Below are 23,958 nucleotides of genomic sequence, written 5' to 3'. Positions count from 1 at the left end.
ATCCTGGGCAGGGCTCCAGAGCGCTCCGCATCACCCTCAACGCTGCAACTTTTGCTCCATCGGGGGAGGGGCGGCCCTCGCGCGGGTCCACGTCCACTGCAGTCTCCTCAAACAGAGGGGGGGGCACCTCCTCAGCTTCGCACCCCACCCTGGTAAATATTCCGCCGGAGTCCGTTTGCGGCGCAGCGCGTGTTGTCCCGACGCTGTTGCGCCGCTCAGAGCACGCCGTGCGGACTCGCCCCCCAGCCTCACTCGGGCCGCACCTCAGCTCGTCTCGCGGTTCAGCGCGGGCGAGCGTGTTCAGGTCCCAGGGGTCGCCGGTTGTCTGCGCCGGCCCCCCTCACGCCCGCACCCCCCGCAGCAGTCCGGGAGCGCCTACAGGATGGTATTGTGTGGGCACGGGCCTGAGCTCAGATTTTAGGCTCCCGTCCCGGCTGCCATTTTGGCTCCTCTCCAACCTCAGTGTAATGGCAGTTATTTCATTATATTTCTTCTGTTCATGGCGATTTCACAAAAACATTTACTGACCATTCACTGACCGATCAACCTTTCTGTTTATGAAGGACATGGCCATTTGAATGAAGCATTAGCAAAGCCAATTGTTCTGGCCTTTGGTGGCTACCCACATAGTTATTGGCTTTGCTAACGATTGTGTACAAACAATTGCTGTCTTGCAATAGGTTTTTCTCATTCTTTTTATTAATAACTATGTAAAAAAAAGATACAGACATTGCCAGCTGAGTGTGTGCACGCAGGAATTGTCATCTTTGAGTGTTTTTGGAATACTTTATCATTCTTTCCACTCCAAGATAGCTGACAAATTAATACACATTGTCTATCTAGCATTCTAAAGAATATTAAGGTTTTCAAAATTCTGTCAGAGTTCCTTTTTGTAGATCTGCTGAGAGACACATCAAAAGCACTGCATAGAAAAACATATTGCTGCAAGAAGACAAGTATGTTTTTCAGATGACTGGAGGATCTGTTGCAATTGACATGCCCAGTGGTCTCTCTTCCTCTTGCCAGTGCCACTGTCTTAAATAACATTAACGCTCCTGAAGGGTGAACATTGGTGCTATGTTGATTACTAAGAGCCAGCCACTTGCTATAGCACTGTTATGTTATGTAGATGTGTACAGCGCACATGTCACCCATGATGGTATCCAGATGCTAGAGCAGATGAGTAGGCCAGTTGGGAGCTCAGCAGGGTACTGCAGGGAACAAAGGGAGCTAGTTGAAGAGCCAAGTCTTCTTTCATGCAAACGCTGAGTAGGGAAGGAGAGGTCCTGATGTTTTGGGGGAAGATCATTACAGGTTTTGGCAGTGATGTAGGAGGTCAAGTGGGCCCTTGCCCCGTGTACGTGGATGAGTGGGATGTGTGTGAGGGAGAGTGTGGCTGAGCTCAGTTGCTTTGCTGGATGGTAGAAGTGTATGTGGCGGTTGATGTAGGCAGGTCCAGCTTTATGGAGAGCTTTGTAAGCATGTATGAGCAGTTTGAATTGCCAATGTTTCTTGATGGGAAGCCACTATGGTGAGGTGAGGTGTGATGTGGTTGCTGCGGGAGATATTGAGGATAAGTCTTGAGGCAGCATTCTGGGTGGTCTGGAGGCTCTGTATGAGGTGGGTCCGGATACCGGAATAGAGTGTGCTACCGTAGTCCAGTCTGCTGGTGATGAGAGTTTGGGTAATGATGTATTTTGTGTTTTAGGGAAGCCATTTGAAGACCTTGTGAAGCAAAGGTAAGATGTGGAAGCATACAGTCTGCTAGTGATGAGAGCTCAGGTGACGGTGCTTGTTATGTCGAACGTTTTATTATTGTTCGAACGTGCAATGTAATGTGCGCAGCGTTCCACCGACCCCATTCGAGTTACGGCAGTTATTGCCGGACCAGGCGACGTATGGTGTGTACACCGTGTGCTGTATTGCATATGGAATAAAGAATATAATTAACAACCACTACAAGCCGACGGTGTCTTCGCATGGTTAACATGACTCCTATTTAGGCGACGAGGATGGGATTCGAACCCAAGCGTGCAAATGAGGCATTTGTTACTCTGAAACATCTCATTGTTGAGACACCTGGGTTACATTCATTTATGGATGGTGTTAAGCCTATTGTTACGGTGGATGCAAGTGGAATTGGGTTGGGGGCTGTGTTATCACAGGTGATTGATGGAGGAGAATGTACTATAGCGTTTGCTTCTAGGTGTTTATCTGAGACTGAATCTAATTATAGTACAATTGAGCATTTAGTATTTGCGTGTGTGTGGGCGACTAGGCATTTTTCCACTTATTTATGGGGTCGTAAGTTTACTCTGATAACAGATCATAACCCTATGGTATCCTACTTACGGATAAAGATTTGGGAAAGGCTAGCCCTGGATTAGTCAGATTATTAGCCAGAATGTATGACTACAATTTTGAGGTGAAACACGTCTCAGGAACGAGGAACACCAGCACAGATTTTTTTATCCAGATGTCCTTTAAATAGCCTTGAGTGTTGTGACAGAGGAGTTTGAATGTGTGGTTGGGATGGTGGACGGAGTTGTAGTAACTAACAAAATTATTTCCTTACTTGAGTGGCAAACGTGTGTGGACATGGACGCTGTTTTAAACAAATTAAAGACATATATTGTAAGGGGTGGCCACAAGAAAGGTGTGTTGCTGGGGATGTCAAGTTGTTTCACAAAGTTAAAGATGAATTGCCCTTAGAAGATGAGTTAGTGTTACGTGGTTGCATGTTAGTTCCTCCGAGCAGTCTCAGAAATAGGTTAATCAACATTGCTCACCAAGGTCAGACAGGTATGACAAGCAACAGGAAAAGGATTTGTCAGTTTTATTGGTGGCCAGGGATGGATGATGAAATCAATGTGTGGGTTGGTGCCAGTCCAGATTGTAATCAGGCTTACAAATCTCTTAGGGTCTTTAATACTCCTTTATGTCAGGTTAAGTTGGCAAAGGGTCCTTGGGAGAAGTTAGGATTGGATTTTGTGGGGCCCATGTTGGAGTTACCTGCAACGATGAGGTATGCCCTTGTTGTGGTTCACTATTATTCTAAATGGGTGGAGTGTAAATTCCTGCAAGAACCTAATAGAGAGGTTGTCATTAAATTGCTCTCATCTTTGTTTTATAGAGAAGGTTATCCCCAAATGATAGTCACGGACAACGTTGTACAGTTTAAATCGGTGATATGCAGAAGTTTCTTAACTTGCATGGAATTAAACATCGAACTGTGGCCTTGTACAGTCCACAAGGGAATGGCATGGTTGAGAGGGTGAATAGAATGATTAAAGAGACCATTCAGTTGGCGACAGCCGCTAAAAAATGAATTGTGGAAATGGTAGATGATAGATTATAGTGTTACCATAACACTCCACATTCTACCACAGGCGCACCTTTGTTCATTTTGTTGAGGGGCAGGCATTCATCTGGTGATCTTTCTCCCAAGTGGGTATTAGACAAAACTGGAGCTGCTAGCAGGTTACCTGGTGCAAGTGTAGTAAGGAACACGGTATTGCAGCATCAAATTAAGAGTAAGATCAATTATGATGCACAGCATAAAACAAAGGATTTATCATTCAAAATTTGTGATTTGGTGAGGATAAAAAGGCCTAGAGGTGCGAAGAAAGGTAATTCTAAATTTTTCCCTACCACTAGAGTTGTTAAGGTTTCCAGATACACTGTTATGGTACAAAACGGCAAATGGTGAAGCAAAAGGAGTGCAGGACTAGTTCATGCTCCAGACATGATCAAGAACGGTAGGGATAACACGTTGTCTCCGTGCCACTCTGGTCAGGTTTTTAATTGGTGGTTCGGTGAGGGTGGTTTGAAGAATGGTTTGGGGAATGTTGTGAATGATTCCAGGAATTTTTCGAATGATTCCAGCTTTAGTTCGGCGAATTTAGATGTTGTTGATGGCAATCTTGACAATGAAATAAGAAGCAGAGTTTTTGGAAGGTTAGCCTCTCCACAATTGTCACAAACTAAGGATGACAAAATTTCACTTCATGATGATAGCAAATTATTAAGAGGAAGAAACATCAGGTTGACAAAACATTTCAATGATTATATGCTGAATTAACATATTTTGTGTGTTTGAAGCGTGGTTGAACAGTATTTTAGTTTTGTTAGTTTTAATTGCTCCATATTTTGTTAATTATTAGTTTAGGTTCTTCTATTTATTATTTACCTTTATTTCTGTTACAGTTTGTTCAGTTTCGTTATTCATTGGGGGGGAAATGTGTTATGTTGAATGTTTATTATAGTTTGAACGTGCACTGTAATGCTTGCGGCGTTCCACCAACACTGTTCAAGTTACGGCAGTTACTGCCGGACCAGACGACGTACGGTGTGTACACTATGGTGGTCATTCTGACCCTGGCGGTCTTTGACCGCCAGGGCGGAGGACCGCGGGAGCACCGCCGACAGGCCGGCGGTGCTCCAATGGGGATTCCGACCGCGGCGGTAAAGCCGCGGTCGGACCGGCACCACTGGCGGGGTCCCGCCAGTGTACCGCGGCCCCATTGAATCCTCCGCGGCGGCGCAGCTTGCTGCACCGCCGCGGGGATTCCGACCCCCCCTACCGCCATCCAGATCCCGGCGGTCGGACCGCCGAGATCCGGATGGCGGTAGGGGGGGTCGCGGGGCCCCTGGGGGCCCCTGCAGTGCCCATGCCACTGGCATGGGCATTGCAGGGGCCCCCATAAGAGGGCCCCTACATGTATTTCACTGTCTGCTGAGCAGACAGTGAAATACGCGACGGGTGCAACTGCACCCGTCGCACAGCTTCCACTCCGCCGGCTCGATTCCGAGCCGGCTTCATCGTGGAAGCCTCTTTCCCGCTGGGCTGGCTGGCGGTCTGAAGGCGACCGCCCGCCAGCCCAGCGGGAAAGTCAGAATTACCGCCGCGGTCTTTCGACCGCGGAACGGTAACCTGACGGCGGGACTTTGGCGGGCGGCCTCCGCCGCCCGCCAAGGTCAGAATGAGGGCCTATGTGCTGTCTTGCATATGGAATAAAGAATATAATTAACAACCACTACAAGCCATTGGTGTCTTTGCATGGTTAACGCGACAGTGCCTGTGGTGTTTCGGGGAAGCCATTTGAAGATCTTGCTGAGCAAACGTAAGATCTGGAAGCTGGAAGAGGCTGCGGAGTTCACCTGTTGGCGTATTGTAAGCTTGTTGTCCAGTATGATTCTGGGGTTTCTGGTGTGGTCTGCAGGAGTGGGCATGGATCCCAGTACAGCTGGCCACCTGGAGGAGTCCTATAGAGAGCTATTGTTTCCCAAGATCAGGACTTCCATTTTGTCAGTTTTCAGATTTAGGCAGTTCTGTTTCATCCAGTTGGTCATGCTGGATATGCAGGAATGGGTTGAAAAGGGTAGGGCTGAATGATGATCCTTGTGGGACCCCACAGATGAGGTTCTTGGGTTCGGAGGTGTACAGTTGAAGTCGGACTCATTAAGTTCTGTTGGAGAGAAATGAGGCTATCTATCTAAGGGCAGGTCATTGTATTCTAGTGTGGTTCAGTCTTTAGATAAGGGTGCCATGGAAGACTGACAAAAGCTGTGGTCTCCCCTCTTTCTATAATGATCTGGATGTCATCTGTGGCTGTGATTTTGTTGCTGTGGTTGCTGCAGAATCTTCACTGAGTGTTGTGCAGGAGATGGTGATGCTCTAGATGGTTAGATTTCTCTATGCTATTGGCTGGGAAGGGTAGACACAAAATGGGTAGGTAATGGCTGAGTTCTTCAGGATCTGCCAAAGGGTTTTTTCAGGTATGCTTTGAACTCTATGTGTTTCCAGTTGTCTGTGATGGTCACACTTTGAATGGAGGTATTGATGATGGTGGTGAGCTTAGAGCTGATCAGGGTTCCTCCTATACTGTAGATATGGTGGGGCAGAGGACGATGGGGGCCCCTGAGTTATCTGATTTCATGATTTTGTTGGTGTCCTCTGTGGTGAGGGGGTTCCAGTCCATCAGGTGATCTTCCTTTTCAGTGGTGGTAGGTAGTTGGTCAATGATATCTTCGGTAGTGTACTGGGGGTCAAAGTTGTATATCTTCAAGATTTTTTAGTGAAAAAAAGCTGCAGAGTTTTTGCAGAATTGCTGTGATGGTGTTGCTGGCAGGTGTGGGGGTTGGAGATTTCATTGACAGTAGTGAATAGTTACTTACAGTTGTTAGATATGGTTTCTAATCTCAGTGCTAGGGATGCTTTCCAGGCTTCTTTGATTTCATTTCGGTGTGGTATCTTCTGAGTGCAGCTTTGTAGGTGTTTCTTGCATTGGCGTTCCAGCTGGATCTCCATTTTCTTTCCAGCTGTCTGCAGCAGCGTTTGGAGTCTTTTAGGTCTTCAGTGTATCTGCTGGCTTTTGTGTTGGTTTTTTTCCTTTCTGATATCATTCAGCAGGGCTAAGATGATAGCACAGTCTGTGATTGAATCATTAAAGGTCCTTATGTCATTCTGTAGGTCGGCAGTGATGTTTGATAGGTTGGATCTGAGAGTGTTACTCCAGTCCCCCTCTGATGCGTTGTTCCAGCTGTGTCTGGAGTTGCTGGGTATGGTGAGTTGGCGTGCATTGATGTAGAAGTGTAGATGAAGTGGCCTGTCCATGTGAGTGGGCTGAGGGGGCTGAATTTGATCTTGTTGCTTGCTGTAAAGAAGGGGTCGATGGTGTGCCCTGCATTGTGATTAGGAACTAGGGTGAACTGGGTGAGTCTGATGTTATCAAGGCTTTCAAGTAGTGCAGTGAAGTTGGGATCCAGTGTGTTGCTGTAATGAAAGTTGAGATCATAGAGTAGAATAAAGTTGTTTGACCTGATAGCAATGGAACAGATGAAGTCAGTGAGGAGGTTGTTGAAGGTAAGGAAGTCATTATGCAATTGTTTCTTTGATGGCGGTTTTGTCGCCTGATTGTAGACTGAGGTACATGTGGTCCATGAACAACATGTCTCTATCGGTGCAGGTGATGGTGTCCTTGTGGATGATGGCCAGGCCTCCTCCTGGTTTGTGGGGCCATTCCAGTTGCAATATCCTGTAGCCCAAATGCCTGTGACAATATCGGGTCAGATACTGGGCTAAGCCAGGTTTCATTGATAAATGGAATGTAAGGGGAATATGAGAATGGATGTTAGTACATGTGGTGTTGGAGGAGGGGTGATGGTGCATGTGGAATAGCATCATGTGCATGAGAAGAGTCTTACAGTTGTGTGACGCATGGCACAGAAACAGCAGTCATCGTTGCTTCTGATGTTGAGTGCATGCAGGTTGGTGGAGGTGTAGAAACGGTGTTCGGTTGGACCAGGATTTGTGGATCTGGGTGTGGTCCAGACATGGACGGTGCAGACAGGCTTCCCTTTGGTGTGGGGCTGGAGTGTGAAGGCAATCGGCAGAGGTAGGGAGGGTGGGAAGAAGATGCAGGAAACAGGACATGCAAGAAGACTCAAAGACCAGTTAAGGAGCGGTCGGAGGTGGGAAGAGGAAACGTGTGATGGTAGCAGAGGGGGAGCCCCAGAGAGAATCAGGCAAAGACTGAATGAAGACACAGGGAAAGTGAAAAAACAAGTGAGAAAAACAACATAAGAAAAGTGTAAAGACGAATGAGAGAAAGGCACAGGAAAAGTGGAAAACGTGAGAAAAGGTACAAGAAAAGTGGAAAAGAAGCAAGGGACAGGCACAAGAAAGTGGAAGAACGAGCAAGGAGAAAAGGACAGGAGCAGGTGGGAATAAGAGGCACCAGGAGTGCAAAGAGCTGGCAAAGACAAAGAAAAGGAGGAGAAATGTGTGCAGAGAATACCCAGGAAGGAGGGGAATGGGCAGGAGTGCGAGGCAGAGCCTCATGGTGCAGGGCCGGGTCGAGAGAGGAGGATTAGCCTGGTCGGATGACCAGTCTAGCTAGGTGGAGAGGGGAACTGGGGACTAAGCCAGGTGATGGTAAAGTAGTAATCTACAAGTTACAGAGTAGCCTACTGGCCACCTATCATCGGAAGCACTTTTTTCACAGTCCATTCAGCATGTTGGGACTTATATGCATATGCTTAAAATAGAAAAAGCAAAACTACAATTTCCAGCTACCGTGTTGTTAGATACAAAGCCAAGCTTGGATAAAAGTGCTCTGCCATTTTCGGTATAAGCATGCTCATGCTTATAAATGTGCTCTATTGCCCTTTTTAATAATAAAAGTACCAGTGTGAAGCCTTAAGCCTCAATCCAGGATACCACAATAACTACTGTCTTGTTGTGATAAAGGATGTAGACACAGATTGAAGTATCATAAAAGGAGACTTTCTTGGGTTAACAGCAAAAAACTATCACCTTCCTGCTTAATGGAATAAGTCTGATTTGTTTTAATTACAAAAATTCAAGAGAAACGTACAGTGCATGTGGTCTGTGTTTTATTACCATTATTCTATAGTGAAATCATTGAATAAATGTTTGATGAAGTGTGTTTTTCTCCTAGGTATTGTGGTGATGATCTCCCCGAGGACATTCTTAGTTCAGGTAAAAAGCTATGTATAAAAATGGTATCCTATGCTTAATTTAAATTTCTAGGCACTGAACCCTCTGTGTTGTCCTTTCGAGGTGGTGGTTCCAAAGACGGGTATGTTACTTCTGCTCTATAGCATTGGATAAGCCTCGGGTGGTTTTGGATAAGGGGTTTCCATCCTTGTGAAAGGAACAGTTTCTGACCAGATAACACTCGTACAACGTGTCATGCAAGCACATATACCATCTGTGCATTCCTAGAAAAGTGTTGATAACATTAAAGTTCACAGGTGACGTTTTCCTCTTGCTGCAAAAGCTTTTCATAAGCTCGTTCAAGCCTAGCTATACACGCAGACCTGGGGCACTCTCCCGTGTCCGAACAGTGCATAATTTGTAAGTAAAAACGTGCGGGTGCCCAGAGCCCTCCTCTTAAGCAAGCAGCTGCTGCAATTAAATGTGCAAGCACGCAATACTGAGGCGGCGTAATCCTAAAACAATCTCGGGCCTCTTCAATCCACATACAGCCACTCCCTGCCCCTTCAGCTCACTCTTACAGCTTTCTACTTTCTCCCTTTGTGACGCTTTTTCGTTTTTCCCTTCCTCTGTCTTGCTCATATGTGTCTTTTGCTCGTAGTGAATGCTTGAGGCAGAAGAATAAGCCCCGGCCCTCAAAAATAAGTGCCGGTGCTTAGCACCGGAAACAACAAGCACAAATTAAGCACTGTGTCCGAATCTTCATGGACATTTTCTTTGCCACAGAGAAGCTTTTATGGCAAACATTTCTTTAAATTTTAGGAAAGGTAAATATGAAAACACATCCAAAAATGCTCTTTAGATCCGTTTTCTGCTTTTCTTTGCTTTGCATCAATTTTACCACTTTCGTCCTCAGGCACTGGCCCCATCAAACGCCCTAATAATAGGACTTAGTCCTAAATTACAAGTGGGTTGATACATTTCAAAACGTGTGATGACTCCTGTCACCACACGTATTAGAATTCGAACTTTTGCATTCATTACCGCACTCTCCACATGTTTTCCAATTAACGTTCAGCAGGTGAAACCTGGAGATATTTACTTGAGGAAAATGCCTGGTAAATACGCCTACATACAGAACGCGGTCGGTATGCAATTAATTCCCCATGTTATTCACCCTTAACCAAGTGTCTCCTCAGCTTCTGAGGTATTTACTTTACCCAGTAAATGCTCCACCATCGGTTTCAGTATATACCAGGTGCAGTAAATAAACTGGACCATTCCTGCGTACTCGTAATCGAGAAATTAAAATTCCTTTCCAGGAACTTTCAGTAACAGCAAGTGATATTATATAACCCATATAATCATTAAATTAACTTTGCTGTAGGAGCTAGTAACCCAAGGTCCTAGTAGAAGAACAACTTAGGGGTCACAGATACGCAGCCCACTATCTGCTGACACCAGCCACAGACCTCCCCCATTGCCCTCCTCTGAAATTGATAATAGGGCCCCCAAGCACTTACAGCATAATATGTGTAAAGGGACTCTGAGTCCATTTTCGGGGCGGCCCATTGCTAATGTAGAAGATATGATTTCCAGAAATTATATTCTTGGAGACTATTCATAAATCCAGGTGTCAGTGGAAAACTTTGGGATCAATTTCTTTGTTAACTAAATACTAATGGCACCCATTAGGTCACTGGAGGGATTCAACAGTGATCTTCAAATGTACAGAATATAAGCTTCTGGTAGGAGTTGTCATCATGTATACACGTAAGTGATCCGGGGTGTCATCTATTTTAAGAGGTTTAGCGCTAAACAAGTTCAGGCTACTGAACCCACGCTCCCTTAACACTTCCCGACTATTCCACTGAAAGGAGAACACAAGAAATGGGAAGTGTGGGGTTCAAAATAGGAATAAATAGGGGTTCAAAATAGGGAGGGATAGCTTTAGCCTGTGTATTTTTATGACTTTCATTCTGGTGCCTTATGTTTCTTATGAGAGCAGAAGCACAGACGCTAGGTTTTAAGAGCAAAGAAACTCTCGCATTGATAATCACCAGACTCACACTTAAAACTGTTTATTAGTTAAAGACATGGACGTCAATTCACCGAAATGACGGGGATAGCGGAAGTGACATCATACGCCCTTTGACTTCCACTTTCACTCACACACATATACTTACACATACATACACATTCACACTTACACACACTCTCTCACATAAACACAAAGCATTTTTTTTACTTACCTCAGCTGCCATGGAAGGGCATATTCCATCTAATTTTACTCTATTTTTATTACACTAATAGTGAATCATAATATTTATTATCATTATTATTATTCACTATCAGTGTGATTAAAAATTGACAGAAAACAAAAAGAGTGGAGCTCCAACTTAAGGACGAGATGTCACTGTGTTTCTGGCACATGATCTATTTCTGTAGTAGGGAATCCCGTTTGGAGCAGTGCCATTTAGACTCCCCTATTAGGTAGGGCCTTTTTGGTCTTCTCTGCGAATCTGAGACTTTGGGCATATCAGAGGGTAAAACAACGCTATAAGTACCAAGGAAATGCAATACGATACAATACAATAAAAGGCACTGCAAGAACAGACATGCTTCTACAAGAAAGCAGGCGAAGCACAATTGTTAATTAGCTCATTATAGGTGATGACCACGGCTGAAACAGCCTTGAACCCTTATTTCCATCCGAGGACGCCTTCTCTGTGGATAACATCATATTCTAGCGAATGCTATAGCTTAACCTGTAACACAAACGTTTCCACTGGCACCCGTTTAGTTCATATAACACCACGTTCTACAGATCGACCAGACAGAAAATCGTCTATTTGTCCCACTGGTTCTAGAAGGTAATCCAGAGTCCTTTCCAAATGGCTGGAGGCCCATGTTCCCCAGGTTGGGCTGTAACCTTTCTCCATTCCTTGCTTGAACAAGTCGTTCATTTAGAATATGAGGTGTTTTGAAAAGGTCATCCTTAAATTAGTCAGAAGAATGGCCTTCTAGAACACTAAGCCATGCGGATACAATGGGAGCCTAAAACTAATGAAGGAGGCAGGCTGGGTTAGTCCACTGACATCAGTCGTGACAGGAAACCAGCCGGTCTCTGTCTTCAAACGACGACAGTAACTTCTTCAGAAACAACTCCAGGCATTTCAACAGCATCAAAGTAATTGACAATAGAGGCAACAGGCCTTCTCATATTTTTATTTTATTTTCAGTCTATCAATTCTCTGCAAAGAAATAAGCTACACATGTTGGGGGAAACAATTCTGTGCGCAATGGAGGAATTTTCACAAAACGCAAACAATGTGAAGCTGTTTTCTGTGAGAAATCCCTGGCTCACTCCTGGTAGCTTGTCAGAAACACCAAAGCATTCCTTAGAGAAAATGCAATTTGGCATATGTGAAACAACATAGCATACAATTCATTCAAGAAATAACGAATTTAAAATTATACAAACCATTTTTCTAAAAGGGGTTCAGTTCTATCCAATGGAAAAAATGCTAAAATAGTGAACAAATGTTGAAGTGTCTTCCATGTGGTTGACCGAGGTTGAGGCACCCACGTTGCCCAACTGCTAGATGACTGGAGGCAGGAACATTCTTTTACCTGTGGATTTATGTTTACTTGGAGGTCTAAGCCTTTAGCGAGACAGTTCTGGAAGCCATTGATAGAAACTTCTCCATGAGGTTGGTGCCTTCAGTAGGCGGTCATTCAGTAGTCTCTAACCTCTTGTTAAAAGGCTCAGAGCACGAGAAACTCTGGGATAAAGCCACTGAGATCATTTATCTGGTAAACCTAGTCATCCAGATATTCTATTTCTTCCTAGTCCCATCTTTTTGTAAAAGTTCTGAATCCACTGCTGCCTGGAAGCAAAGTCCTAAAACATTTAGGACTGGCTACTAAGACTTTAGGCCGCTGTCCCCTGCTGCATACAAGTTCCCTTAACTTTGCTTTCAGGTCACAAGGAACTATCCATTTCTAAGATGTCCACTGTAATTCCCCCAAGCAGGCAACATCTTCTTCTGATCATGGGATTTGCTGCACCATGTAGGCTCACGGGGAACGTTCAAGAGCGGCAAGCAGAAAAAAAGTCTATTGCCAATTTATTGACTGGGAATCTTATAGGTAAGCATCAGCTTTCTCAGTCTCAGGACCTTCCGAGCCTTAAGCCCCAGGAGGGCAGTTTCAAGAGATAAAACAGGCTTTTCTTGCAGGCATCTGAACCCCTCTATCTCTGGGGGTCAGCTGGAGCCTCGTACAACAAGTCACTGAACACAGTTTTTCAAACAGAAGATCAGCAAAGAGCTGGAGACAACATTCCCCCTAACTCTTGCAGCTAAGCCTTCAGATGCAGGGGGGTTGAAACTGGTTGTACAAGCAGGCTCGTTTTCTACAGAATAAAATGGTATATGTTTTGCGCAACCTGCTTTACTCATGGAGGCAGAACAGTATAAATGAATTGACGTCCCTATTTTTTCATGCAACAGAATATTCATATTTTGTATCCACATTTTGGGTAGGATCTACTGACTGTGCATAGTCATCAGCTTTCTTTTCTACAAAACATATGCATTCTTATAGTAATTAAAGCACTTTATAAAAGTGTTTTAATAGTTAAAATGTCAAAATAGCTAGCTGTTGCTACTTTGCCTAAAGGTTCACAATACACCACACAATTTGCCTTTACTTGCAACACAATTCGACTTTCCATGCTCTGCAACCTAGTTATTCCTGACATATAATGTGGTATTCCACGTCAGCAGGAAAACAATGTCCTAGCACCTAAAGAATAGATTCTAAGAACTGAACTTCACCACTGATTGTTTTCAGCACAGTTTATTTTACCTATGCACTGTCAATTTGACTTACACAATTGGTGAACTTCCTGTATCACTGGATGCTATGAGATACATGTCATTTAAAATCATATCTTATACTTCAGGAGTAGATGAGTTAAGTATATGTTTTCTCCTACTTTCGACATCTGTACTCTGTGGAAATTTAAAGAGGCTTTAAAATACACAAAGGCTTTAAAGGAGCGGCATTACTGGCAATTGGGAAATAAAAACTCCTACACTTTTAAACAGAGCACATGAGGCTGGGCACTTTTAGCAGCCATCGGTCATGGCAGGGACCAACACACCTGATATACTGAGCAAAGACATGGAAGACATAGCAAAAATATGGATTTCCTTACACAACGCAGTATAAAAATACCAATCTGCCACTGAATTCCTCATACCAGGGTAATTCTTGGCTTCTCTCATAATGCAGCCGTCTAGCAGTGTTGCCTAACACCCTTTGCAGTGCTGTCGGAGCATTTGTAATGGGCCCTATAACCTTTGCAATACTGAGCGCCTTTGAGCCTCAGACCTTCAAGACCAACATGCAACAGCAGAAAACTGCCAGAAGGGCATGCCAATAAATTATGCAGGTTTTCAGACCAAGGGCGACCATTTAGGCCTTTCAAATTGCATGAACCTCAATCTGCACTAAGGCCCTCATTTCGACCTCGGCGGTCTTTTGGAAAGACCGACGAGGTACCGCCCGCTGAAGACAACCAGTGCAGACGGTTTTCCGCGCAGTATATTATGACTGCTGGCAGCCCTCCGTCCTTTTTTGGATGGAGAGCCGCCAGCAGGCATACTGGCAGTCGGCGGGGAAGTGGAGGCTGCTCCACCTCCACCACCCAGTCATCAGAACACCGCCCACCGAATCACGTCCCATGATTCGGTGTGGCGGTGTTCTGGTGATGGGGTGCTGGCGGCAGAGCAGCCCCCATGGATCCCGTCCCCTCCCGGTGGATCACCGGAACAGGTAAGGTGATCGTCCGTTAGGGGAGGGGGGCAGGAGGGTGTTGTGTGTTGTGTGTGTGCATGGGGGTGTGAGTGTGTAGAGGGGGTGTGTGAGTGCGTGTATGCATGCAGGGGGTGTTGTGTGTTTGGAAATGTGTGCGTGTCTGTCTGTATGTTTGACTGTGTGTATGTGTGCATGTATGTCTGTATGTATGTGTGCATGTATGACTGTGTGTTTCTACTGGAATGCTTGTTAGTATGTGTGCGGGTATGTGTGGTGGTGGTGTGTGGGTGCGTGAAGGGGGGTGTGTGTCGATGTGGGGGGGGTGGGGAGTGGGGTACTACCACCTTGGGGGGTGGTAGGGGGGTGTGAGGGGAAGACTCAGGGTGGGGGAGGGGGGCAGGGGAGACCCCTATCAGTGCCAGGGAAGGAATTCCCTGGCACTGATAGTGCCTACCGCCATGGATTTTTTGGCTGTTCCAAACCACACGAAGTCAATGGCGGTATGCAGGGTCATGATACCGCCGGCGGTCTGGAGACCGAAGTATCCAGCCCAGCGGTCGTCATCGCCCTGGCAGTCGGAGTGGAGAAGTGGCGGATGGCCATGGCGGTAACCGCCATGGTCAGATGGTCATAACTCAATTTGTTTCCGCCGGCCTGTTGGCGGTATTACCGCCACTTCTCCCCCGTCCGCCAGGGTCGTAATGAGGGCCTACATTTCTTATCCTAGCTCATGATGCAATGGTACTTGCAGTAGTGAAAATGGCTGCCAGTGAATGTAACCTAGGGCACTTTCACAATATGAGCTGATGAAATCTTTCCCAACCAAGTCCTCTCTCTGATCTTTCCCACCTGCTGTCACATCAACACATCGAGCACCCCAAGATTTCAGGCATCCATGCTCCCCAAGAGTAGTCTTTTGATCCTAGGCTTTATTACAGTAAAAATACAACCTTCCCAAATGCTGAGGTTCCACGATTTGCATGTGATGCAACCTCAGGTTTTGAAGAGTTTTACAACTTAACGTGCTCATGAAAGATTTAAAGGGGTCGTGCATCAAATGATGTCACAAGGTCTCAAAAACAAAGCGGATGCCATCAAACTAAGCTTGAATCCTTATTGTTGGTGACCGTTAGAGATGCAGCACTGCTTAAAGAGAACTATTTTTTCTCTTCTCCGGGTGACCCCTTACACAAAGCAAGGTTCAATTGATGCCAATCTCTATGGTTAGTAAAAAGCTAAATGAATTAGTTTTACCGCAATTTCAAATTGTACCTAGGTTTATGAGGAGGCAGGCATGGAAATAAGGGTTGGAAACGTAACCGAACTCTCACATATTGTTGGAATGCAGCTAAAAATATGAGGATCACATAGAAAAGATGCAAGAAATAAAGAGAGGGAGTTCTTATTTTATAAACAAATACGTAAACTAAAATAACGTATTTTCTCAAAAGTTCAAAAATAGCAGCATTTTACTGTTGCATGCACATGCTATGCTTTTCAGTGCCCAACACACAATAAATAATGAATGTGTAGAGTATTTAAAATACTGTCAATATGCTACATGTCTAGTCCAGTGACGTCTTATTGGCAAGAGAGCTGCCACATATAACTGGCATCCTGGAGTACTTTAATATTAACTAGCACCCCCCACACCTTTTCAAAAGTTTAGTGGTTCCGGGGGATGGAGTCCTCAGGGCCTTTAAAGTCTCGGGGATTGGGGGCGTGAAGCCCCCTTCCATTTAAAAATACAATGGGCATTCCCCATCCCCAGAAAAAGAGACTTTGGGCCCCGGGGGAAGGAGTACCAGGGCCAAAAATGGCTTGGGAAGGGGGGCTGTGTGCCCCCTCTCCCTAAAAAGACATTGGGCCTCATGGGTTGGGGTCTTCTGGGCTGAAATCAACCTAGGGAGGGAGGCCACGTGACCCCCTTCACCTAAAAAAAGACACCGGACCAAAATTGGCCTGAAAAATGGGCCCATGTGCACGCTCCTCCCCCTAAAAAATTTAATGCCTCATACCCCGGGGCCACCCTAGGTGGCTGTTTTAGTAAGCATATGCAGGAGCTCGCACTTTTTTTCAATTTTGTTGCTAATTCACGAATACCTTTTCTTTAAAAACGTTTTTCGTCTGTGGTCCCCACCACCAGGCATAGGACGTCAGGGTATCCCTAACCCCCTTATGTCTTTCTTTTACTTTTTTTAGGACTCGGGACAAGGGCCGAATCATAAGATGGCTGACAACACTTACTAGTTGAGGTGGTGGCAGCCAGTCAGATCTCAGCTTGAGATCTGTTGGGATCAGCAGAAGCTCCGCATTCCTAAATATACAAAGTTCTTGGGCATTAATTGCTCAAAAACTATTGAACGGATTTAAAACAAAAAAAATACTTTTTCTGGCCCAAATTTGGCCTAAACTTGTTTGCAGTTTAGGCTGTAGTTGTGTCTAAAGATCCTATGGAAAAATTAATTGGGATACATTTCCCCCCCTCCCCCAATTTTATCTCACCCCTGCTTGATGTATCACCCTGAAACTTTCCTTGCACAAACTAGTCAAAAGTAGCATTTTATGGAAAGTTTCATGGAGACTCATCAAATGGTGCCAAGTTATCAGCAACACAAAAAATGCATTTCCTGTGGAAATACTATCCTAACTACCAAATACATATTTATATACCATAGTGGGACATATTAAGTGGTCCATGGCCTTGTACCGGATGAGATAAAAAGGAAAAGAGACAGTTCTGGACTTTTGTATGACTGCCTAATGCATTCTGGGTAATGTATTCTTGCGTCCATCTCAATAACTAGATTACCACACCTGAAATAAATGATTTGTAGGTGAAAAGTTCAGGACTCAAGGCAGTGTCTGTAGTGACCGGGATGTCACCCTGTCAAGTTTTAAGTGTCAGACCAGTTGAAAGAAAACAAGTTGGATGCATTGCAACAGCTTAACTAGTTGTTGAAAAATAAGATGTAGAACATTCACGATGTGTGTCCACAGCCTGTCATCATCAGCCTCAATGAGAGAGGAGGCTAGGACACTGGAAGCCTGGATGTCTATGAGGTGTAGTAGGAGTAGCAGAGCAACCCCAGCCTTGCCGTTTTCTTCCGCTGGTATGGCCCTTGGTACCACAGGCCTCAGGACTCATGACTCATGACAGCAGTGCCAGGAACAGAACGTCAACAAGGCTCATTTTCCCATAGATACAGAATAAATAAAAAATACTTTCGAACATAAGACCCTTTGAATCCCTTTTACAGACTGTCATTTTATATCGTTGGTCTTCCCTGACATCTCAGCAGAGACGATAAATCTAATATTAGTGGACATATCTAACGGGTCACTAGCATCCAATAAAGGCGCTGCTTCCGGAAGCGTCATATTGGAAAATGGTGTGTCGAATAAGAAAAAGCACAGAATCACTTACACGACTGGAGAAACATTTTTTGACGCAAAAGCGGCGCAAACTTGAAAAATACCATTGTATTTTGTAAATTTTGCGTCAAAAAGCGGTGCGAGTGCGGCGCTGAAAAAGTATAAATATGGGCCATAGTACATAGGCTCCTTTCACGAAGCGGTATTAAAATAAAGCTACAATACCTGTTTAAGCAGAAATATAAAGGCTATTATTCTGTCGAATACATATTCTGTTATGATATCTCTCACAATAGGGCCTCTTACTCCTAAACGTGTCAAAATGAGTTGACTACCTGTAGAGGCTAAGCTTGACTGAATTCATATGTAATATGATTACGTTCAATCCAGTGTCACAGCATTCAGGTCTGAGGTTTTATTATGTTTATTTTTTTAATATGTTTTATTGGCATTGCAGCTTTGGCAGTCATCACTCTACAGGAATGAACGTGGCACATAAGCAACGTTAACGGTGTAACATAATGTCTCAGTGCACATCCCCCTTACAAGCGTAATTACACTTCCACCAGGCGTGTCAATAAGCATTCGTCATAAATGATAATAGCAGCTCCACAATGCTCTAAACCTAAACAAATTAATAAGAGAGGGAACAACCCACAACCCCGCCCCACCCCACCCCAAAAAGCTTCCTTAGATAATTGTATTGATAGGTTAAAAAACAAGAGTCGTTGCACAATTATCATAGCACGTCTTTTGTCATGATGGTTATAATGTGTTCGTGGACTGTTGTCCCCATTACCTTCGGACACCTCGTTAGTCGAGTCATAGTACCCTTTAGATTCCGGATTTACAGTTAATGTTGCAGGGAATCATCTAGAACCGTCATCAACGTCTAGTTCTGAGGTTTTAAATGAAAAATTAAAAGAGCAGACATTTACTCAGAAGGAGTATAGCGTCCTCTTGTGGCAAGTGTCGGTAAAAGAAACTGGGTAAATTAAGGTTTGCTTTTTTCACGACTACAAAATCGGATTGTTACAGTTTTGCAAAGAGCGCTATAAGGGGAAATACATAAATTCGTTTAAATATATTTGTATGTTAGTATGAAGTGTTGCCTTATGTCTTCCTGGGATATACAAATGCAGAATGCCCCTCACAGCAACCGAATCAAAAACACAATGCAGGTCACTGGTACTGAAAAAGCATTGAGAAAACCAACTAGATAGTGTCATCTTCGAGAGCACCGGGCATGACATGTTTCTGTAGCCCCCATGTGGAACACATTTAAATGTAATTACCCGTTCCATGCTAATTCAAGACCGCATGATGGCAAACAATTCTAAATAACATGTTAATCTTTAACACGGTCCCACAAAAAAAGTTAAACCTTGCCTGGAAACCCCAACAATCCTTAAGATGACACCGGGTAAATAGGTAGAGACAAAGGTAGAGGGCAGTAAAAAGGGAGAGACAGTTAGATAAATATAATAGCGATGGGTCACACACAGTAGCGGCTCGCGGGCTGTGAAAGGCCCGGGGAGGAGGCTCTCGGGGGATGGGAGGACTGGCAGAAACATTAAATTAAATGAAAAAAAACAAAACACTTACCTCTTTGGCATGGTCCTGCGCCGCGCTCCTCTGTCCCTCGTCGCTGCTGCAGGCACAGGCTCCCAGCCTGCCCTGCGGCCAATCCTGACGCTATCCAAAGCAGCATCAGGATTGTCTCTGGAGACAGCCTACAGTGCATGTGTGTTTGGCTGGCCCGAGACGTGCTGAGCACTTCCCCTCAGTGCACGTCACCCCATGGCCCCGCCCCTTTTAAAGAAACGATAATAAACATTGTTTTATCATGTTCTTTAAAAGATTTTGCAGCTGCAGTTGCTAGCGTGGGGGGCAACGCTCCTCCGCCCATACGGAGGAGCCGCTGCTGGTCAAACCGAGAGAAAGTTAATTTCCTATGGTGGCCTTAAAAAGGTGAGGTCCCTTGGCAATTACCCAATTGCCCATGCCTTAAAATGTTACTGCAACCAGCCTTGCTTTGCAGGCAGGCGTGCAATGCCCATTGGGCTGAAAGGGCCTTAGCCCTCCTTCCCCATTGTCTGCCGTAGCCCAGGCTATACAGCCTCAGCTTCAAGAACATAGACAGTTCTTGAGCTGTTGTGGGCTGGGCTGGGCTGCATGGAAATCAGTTCACCAACATGCCAGGGGAGCGGAAGTGATATCACGCATCCTTTGACCTTAACAACATTAGAGGAAGTGACATCATATGACCTTTGAGCCCTGAATATTCACAGGAAGTGAGGTCACAAGGCCTTAATCCTAAAGGCATGACAATAATTGACATTGCTAAAGCGCCATAAGAATGGTATGATTAATATAACAACACAAAAAATGTCTCTTTTTGATACTACCAATATTAAGGGACGGACAAGATCTTAGAGATCAGTAGGGCAAAATACTTGCCCTCAACTCTAGCAAGTGATAAAAACAAGTCAGCCTGACCTTTTCCATGGGGGTTTGGGGTTTTTCGCTGTAAACTCTGAAAAACATTGAATCAAATAATGCCTTTTAAAACACAATTTTCACATAAATTTGCTAAAAAGTTTACGATGTAATGGGACACTAATTAAATATTTAACTCCTTTATGATGTGCCAAACCAAAGAAGCCCGATGCTCCTCATTAGTTGACCCCTGTTGCAATCACTTGGACTCATTCTTAATTAAACCCACTCACTCTGACTCACGCATGCTTATTCACAGACACACTCACTTTGCTCATGCCCATTCTTACTCACACTCCATAGTACTCCTCACAGTCATTCACATTCATTCTCCGTTACCCATTCTCTCACTTACAGTCACACTTATTCTCACTCACTCATTCTCATTCACTATGATTCACTCATATAAACTCCTTCTCACTGACTGACAGACTCCTGGTCACTGTCACTCAAACACACAAATGTTCACATATAGACGTTCTCACATACATAAGTGCTCTTTCACAGACGCACACTCACCTGCAAGTGTACACTCAGCATATATTGCAAACGCATTTACTTGCTTCAGCTGCCTTTAGAGGTCTTGCTCTTTTTCATGGTGCTTCAATTTTTATCACAATATTAGTGAATAAAACTATATTATTCACTATTACTGTAATTTAAAACAAATGCAGTGCTTTATTTGTGAAAAAATAAGTGCATGTATCCAAAACTGTTCCATGGATGATAGCTCCCAGTTATCCCACTGGTATCACCCACGCCTTCATTGTCACACCCACTGCCTGATTGGAAAATTGCAAAACTAAATTAGAGCCAGCGAGTGAAATGAGAAAGCCAACTTCTACAAGAGAGACTTGGGAAGCAGAAGGTCATTCACTTGAAAACGTTGAAAAATGCTGCCAAATGCATTTTACAGCACAGTTTCACTTGCATTTGCATTTGCTAAAAAGCCATAGGTTTTGAAAGGGGATTCAAGCACTTTGCATTTAGTTAAGGCTGGCGTGTGTCAAGAGCTGCTTCATGCTTGCTTTTGAACTTGAGTGTTGAACAATGCCAGTCTATTTTACATAATTGATCTTACATAGTTTATGTAATTACATAATCCAAAATGGTGTAACAACCCACTGACTTACAAACCAGTATGTAGGTAGAGTGTCCAGCAGCATAAAAATGAGACCCATCATGCCTGCCAGCATTTGACAATCATCAGGGCCTATAGTTTAGTTGACAACACAGCAAATACTTTTTCATCAGTACTAACTCAAGATAAATAAAGGAATGTGCCCACAAGGAAGGGGCGTTTTCCTTACTACATACGAGAAGCCACCCTTAGTTGGTGGGCGCCATTCACCTTGTAGTTCATTGTGTTCACCTACTTTTGAATCCTTGCTTATACTTGATTAAGTTCACTGGGATCAAACACCAAATACATCTGGTTTTACCCTCATTGGCAACACAGTGGATTGAAAGGTGTACTGTTTGTGTAAACAGACTCTAACATTTTAGCTTTTTTTCTGTCCTAGTTTTGTATATTGAGTGACATCTCCGTTTAACTGGTCAATTTTCATTGTACCTTGTCGCATGCCATCGTAATCACAAAATGAATGTTTGGCCTATCTACACTTCAATTGTGAGTTTTGTAAACATTACTAATTATCACAGGAGGTGCATCATTTTGTTGGTGCAGACTAAAAGTGAAATAAAATAGAAATGTTAACACAAATATTGCCTAAAATCTCTTCTGAAGCACTCTTTCAGGTTTTAAAAGAGCACGTGGCTAATAAACTGTAGTGGGTAGGGTGACTTGCACCATTGGAAACAAATGCCGAATTTGAAAGCAGACAAATTAAAAAATATGCCAACCCCAGCAAATTCATGAATGAGCTATTAAAGACCATTCAATTAAAAGCAGCAGCATGTACATATAAAAATGTACCATAACCATAAAGCCAAAAGCATCATATCTTCAAAAATAGCACCTGGACAGGAACGCATACCTGGAACTCTTGGCTTGAGGTGGATGTTCCATGGACTTAAACATCCAGCTATGCAAGCATTTCTTAATTTCATGGGAACAGTTGGCAAGCAGACCTATGCTGTGGTATTTGGTCGGGATCTATCAGGTTAATGTAAACTATTGAAAATAACGCAGATGCTTAAAATGAATGCAGACAAAACAGGAAACCAATTTACTGAATCTGAAACTGTGCCCGGGCAGAGCCCATCAAATGGAATACAGAGATAAAAATTGTGCACCAACGCTTTTTGACTCTGCACTTCCATTTTGCAGAGGCACACCTTTGCTCTAGTCGTGTTACTACTCACTCACCTGTTTGGTGGTGAATCTACAACGCTCTTGCTGGTGAGGGCACACTGTGCAAGGACAAACATGCAGCGCTAGAATGTTTGACAGTAAGTGAAGCGCTGGCATGATAAAAGAAAACGTCTTTACGCAACATGCCTGTTGTCGACCAGGGTGGCAGAACTAGTATGTTAATATGAATCCATAAAATTTGCTGTACATGGAAGGGTTTGGGTTAAATCCCCTGGCAGAACCCTTCGAGGCCCCTGTGACCTGCTAGTGGTTACAGTGTGCCAGCTTGGTGAGGGACATGCAGCTGGGGCCGATCGAGGCTTCTGGGTACTGTAGTGGGTGTTCCGGGAATTATAAAAATCGAGTGCACAGAATATAAAATGCAATCCCACAGGTCCTCGTCACCCAGGTGGGAGCTGAGGAGCTATGCGGGCCACCTCACTGATATCTGCTGCACATGTGCTGAGAAATGCAGCTCTGTTTTCCCAACACTGTATTTTTAGGGCTTAGGCTACAAAGTCAATGACACCTCTCGTTTCCATCATTTAAATTAATTGGAATGCTATTATGCACCTAGTTTAGACCATTACTTCCTTCAGCCCAATCCACCCCAGTCGGCGTGCAGGGGCCATTACCACGGCTTGCACATGTTTACAGTTCACAGTTGGGTGATGCGGAATTCTGATTCTGCATGTTGCTTTTGTTGCTCACCTTAGGAAACTCACTCTGATTCTCGGATATTAGCAGCTTTTTCCCTACATTTTGGGCTCCACTACCTCAGATAGGCCCTGAACCAATCCACATAAGCCAGACCTTACCTCCTCTCTTGTGCTACCGTCTTGACCCTTCTCCTCCGTGGACTACTACTCAGCTTAAATCCACAATCAAACGCTTGGAAGGATGCACATGTGAGTTTTTGTGTATCTGTGCATGGGCGTAGGCCCTGGACAAGAAAGCAAGCAGTGCGGAGGTGGTTTATAAGTCCTGCTGCCGAGATGGCTCCAGCACCAAAATGTAAGTACATTGTTACCATTAACACATCCAAACTCCACCAAAAGAAAAAAACTTTGACTGTGGGTATATACATTGCAGCGAGATGGGGGCGTGGCCAGCAGCCGATGAAGCTGCACGCGTGAGAGCAGAGCTCCGGAGCCGAGAACGGGGCCCGGGAAGAATCCTGCCTTAAACAAAGCCCAAAACTTAACTAAAAGCAGCCCCAACAATTGGGGACCCCTGTGTGGAGGTCTGAGAGGTGCCATCGCCCAAGAACAGTCGTACAGAAAGGAAAAGAGTTACGAGCTATACCACGCGCAGATCTCAAAATGGCGGCTGCACCGAGAAACTTACATTGCATCAACTCCCCGGCAGAAGAAGGAAAGGTGGTTCGACTCGGGGAATAATAGAAACGGAAACAGAAGAATTACGGAGCAACTATGAAATCCAGGTGAGAGCGCAGAGTCGGGCAGATCGGGCCAGAAGCAAG

At 44.5% G+C, this 23,958-nt stretch overlaps 1 protein-coding gene and 1 long non-coding RNA gene across 7 annotated transcripts in view; one reads left to right on the top strand and one right to left on the bottom strand.

The window, feature by feature from the left end:
- Positions 1-19,963, bottom strand: part of LOC138285368 (uncharacterized) — an 83,659-nt gene extending 63,696 nt beyond the window's left edge. For all 6 annotated transcript variants that reach the window (XR_011201577.1, XR_011201579.1, XR_011201580.1 and 3 more), the window contains exon 1: positions 19,268-19,963. This is a non-coding gene — a long non-coding RNA (uncharacterized lncRNA). The remainder of the gene's footprint in view (positions 1-19,267) is intronic.
- TNFAIP6 (TNF alpha induced protein 6) overlaps positions 1-23,958 on the top strand; it is a 258,936-nt gene that overhangs the window by 187,515 nt on the left and 47,463 nt on the right. Inside the window, exon 5 of the mRNA XM_069225213.1 lies at positions 8,463-8,503. Within this exon, the coding sequence (XP_069081314.1) occupies positions 8,463-8,503 (41 nt within the window). The remainder of the gene's footprint in view (positions 1-8,462; positions 8,504-23,958) is intronic.

The sequence above is a fragment of the Pleurodeles waltl genome, chromosome 3_1, assembly GCF_031143425.1.
Source record: "Pleurodeles waltl isolate 20211129_DDA chromosome 3_1, aPleWal1.hap1.20221129, whole genome shotgun sequence".
Lineage (NCBI taxonomy): Eukaryota > Metazoa > Chordata > Amphibia > Caudata > Salamandridae > Pleurodeles > Pleurodeles waltl.
This window is presented reverse-complemented; position numbering and strand designations above follow the sequence as displayed.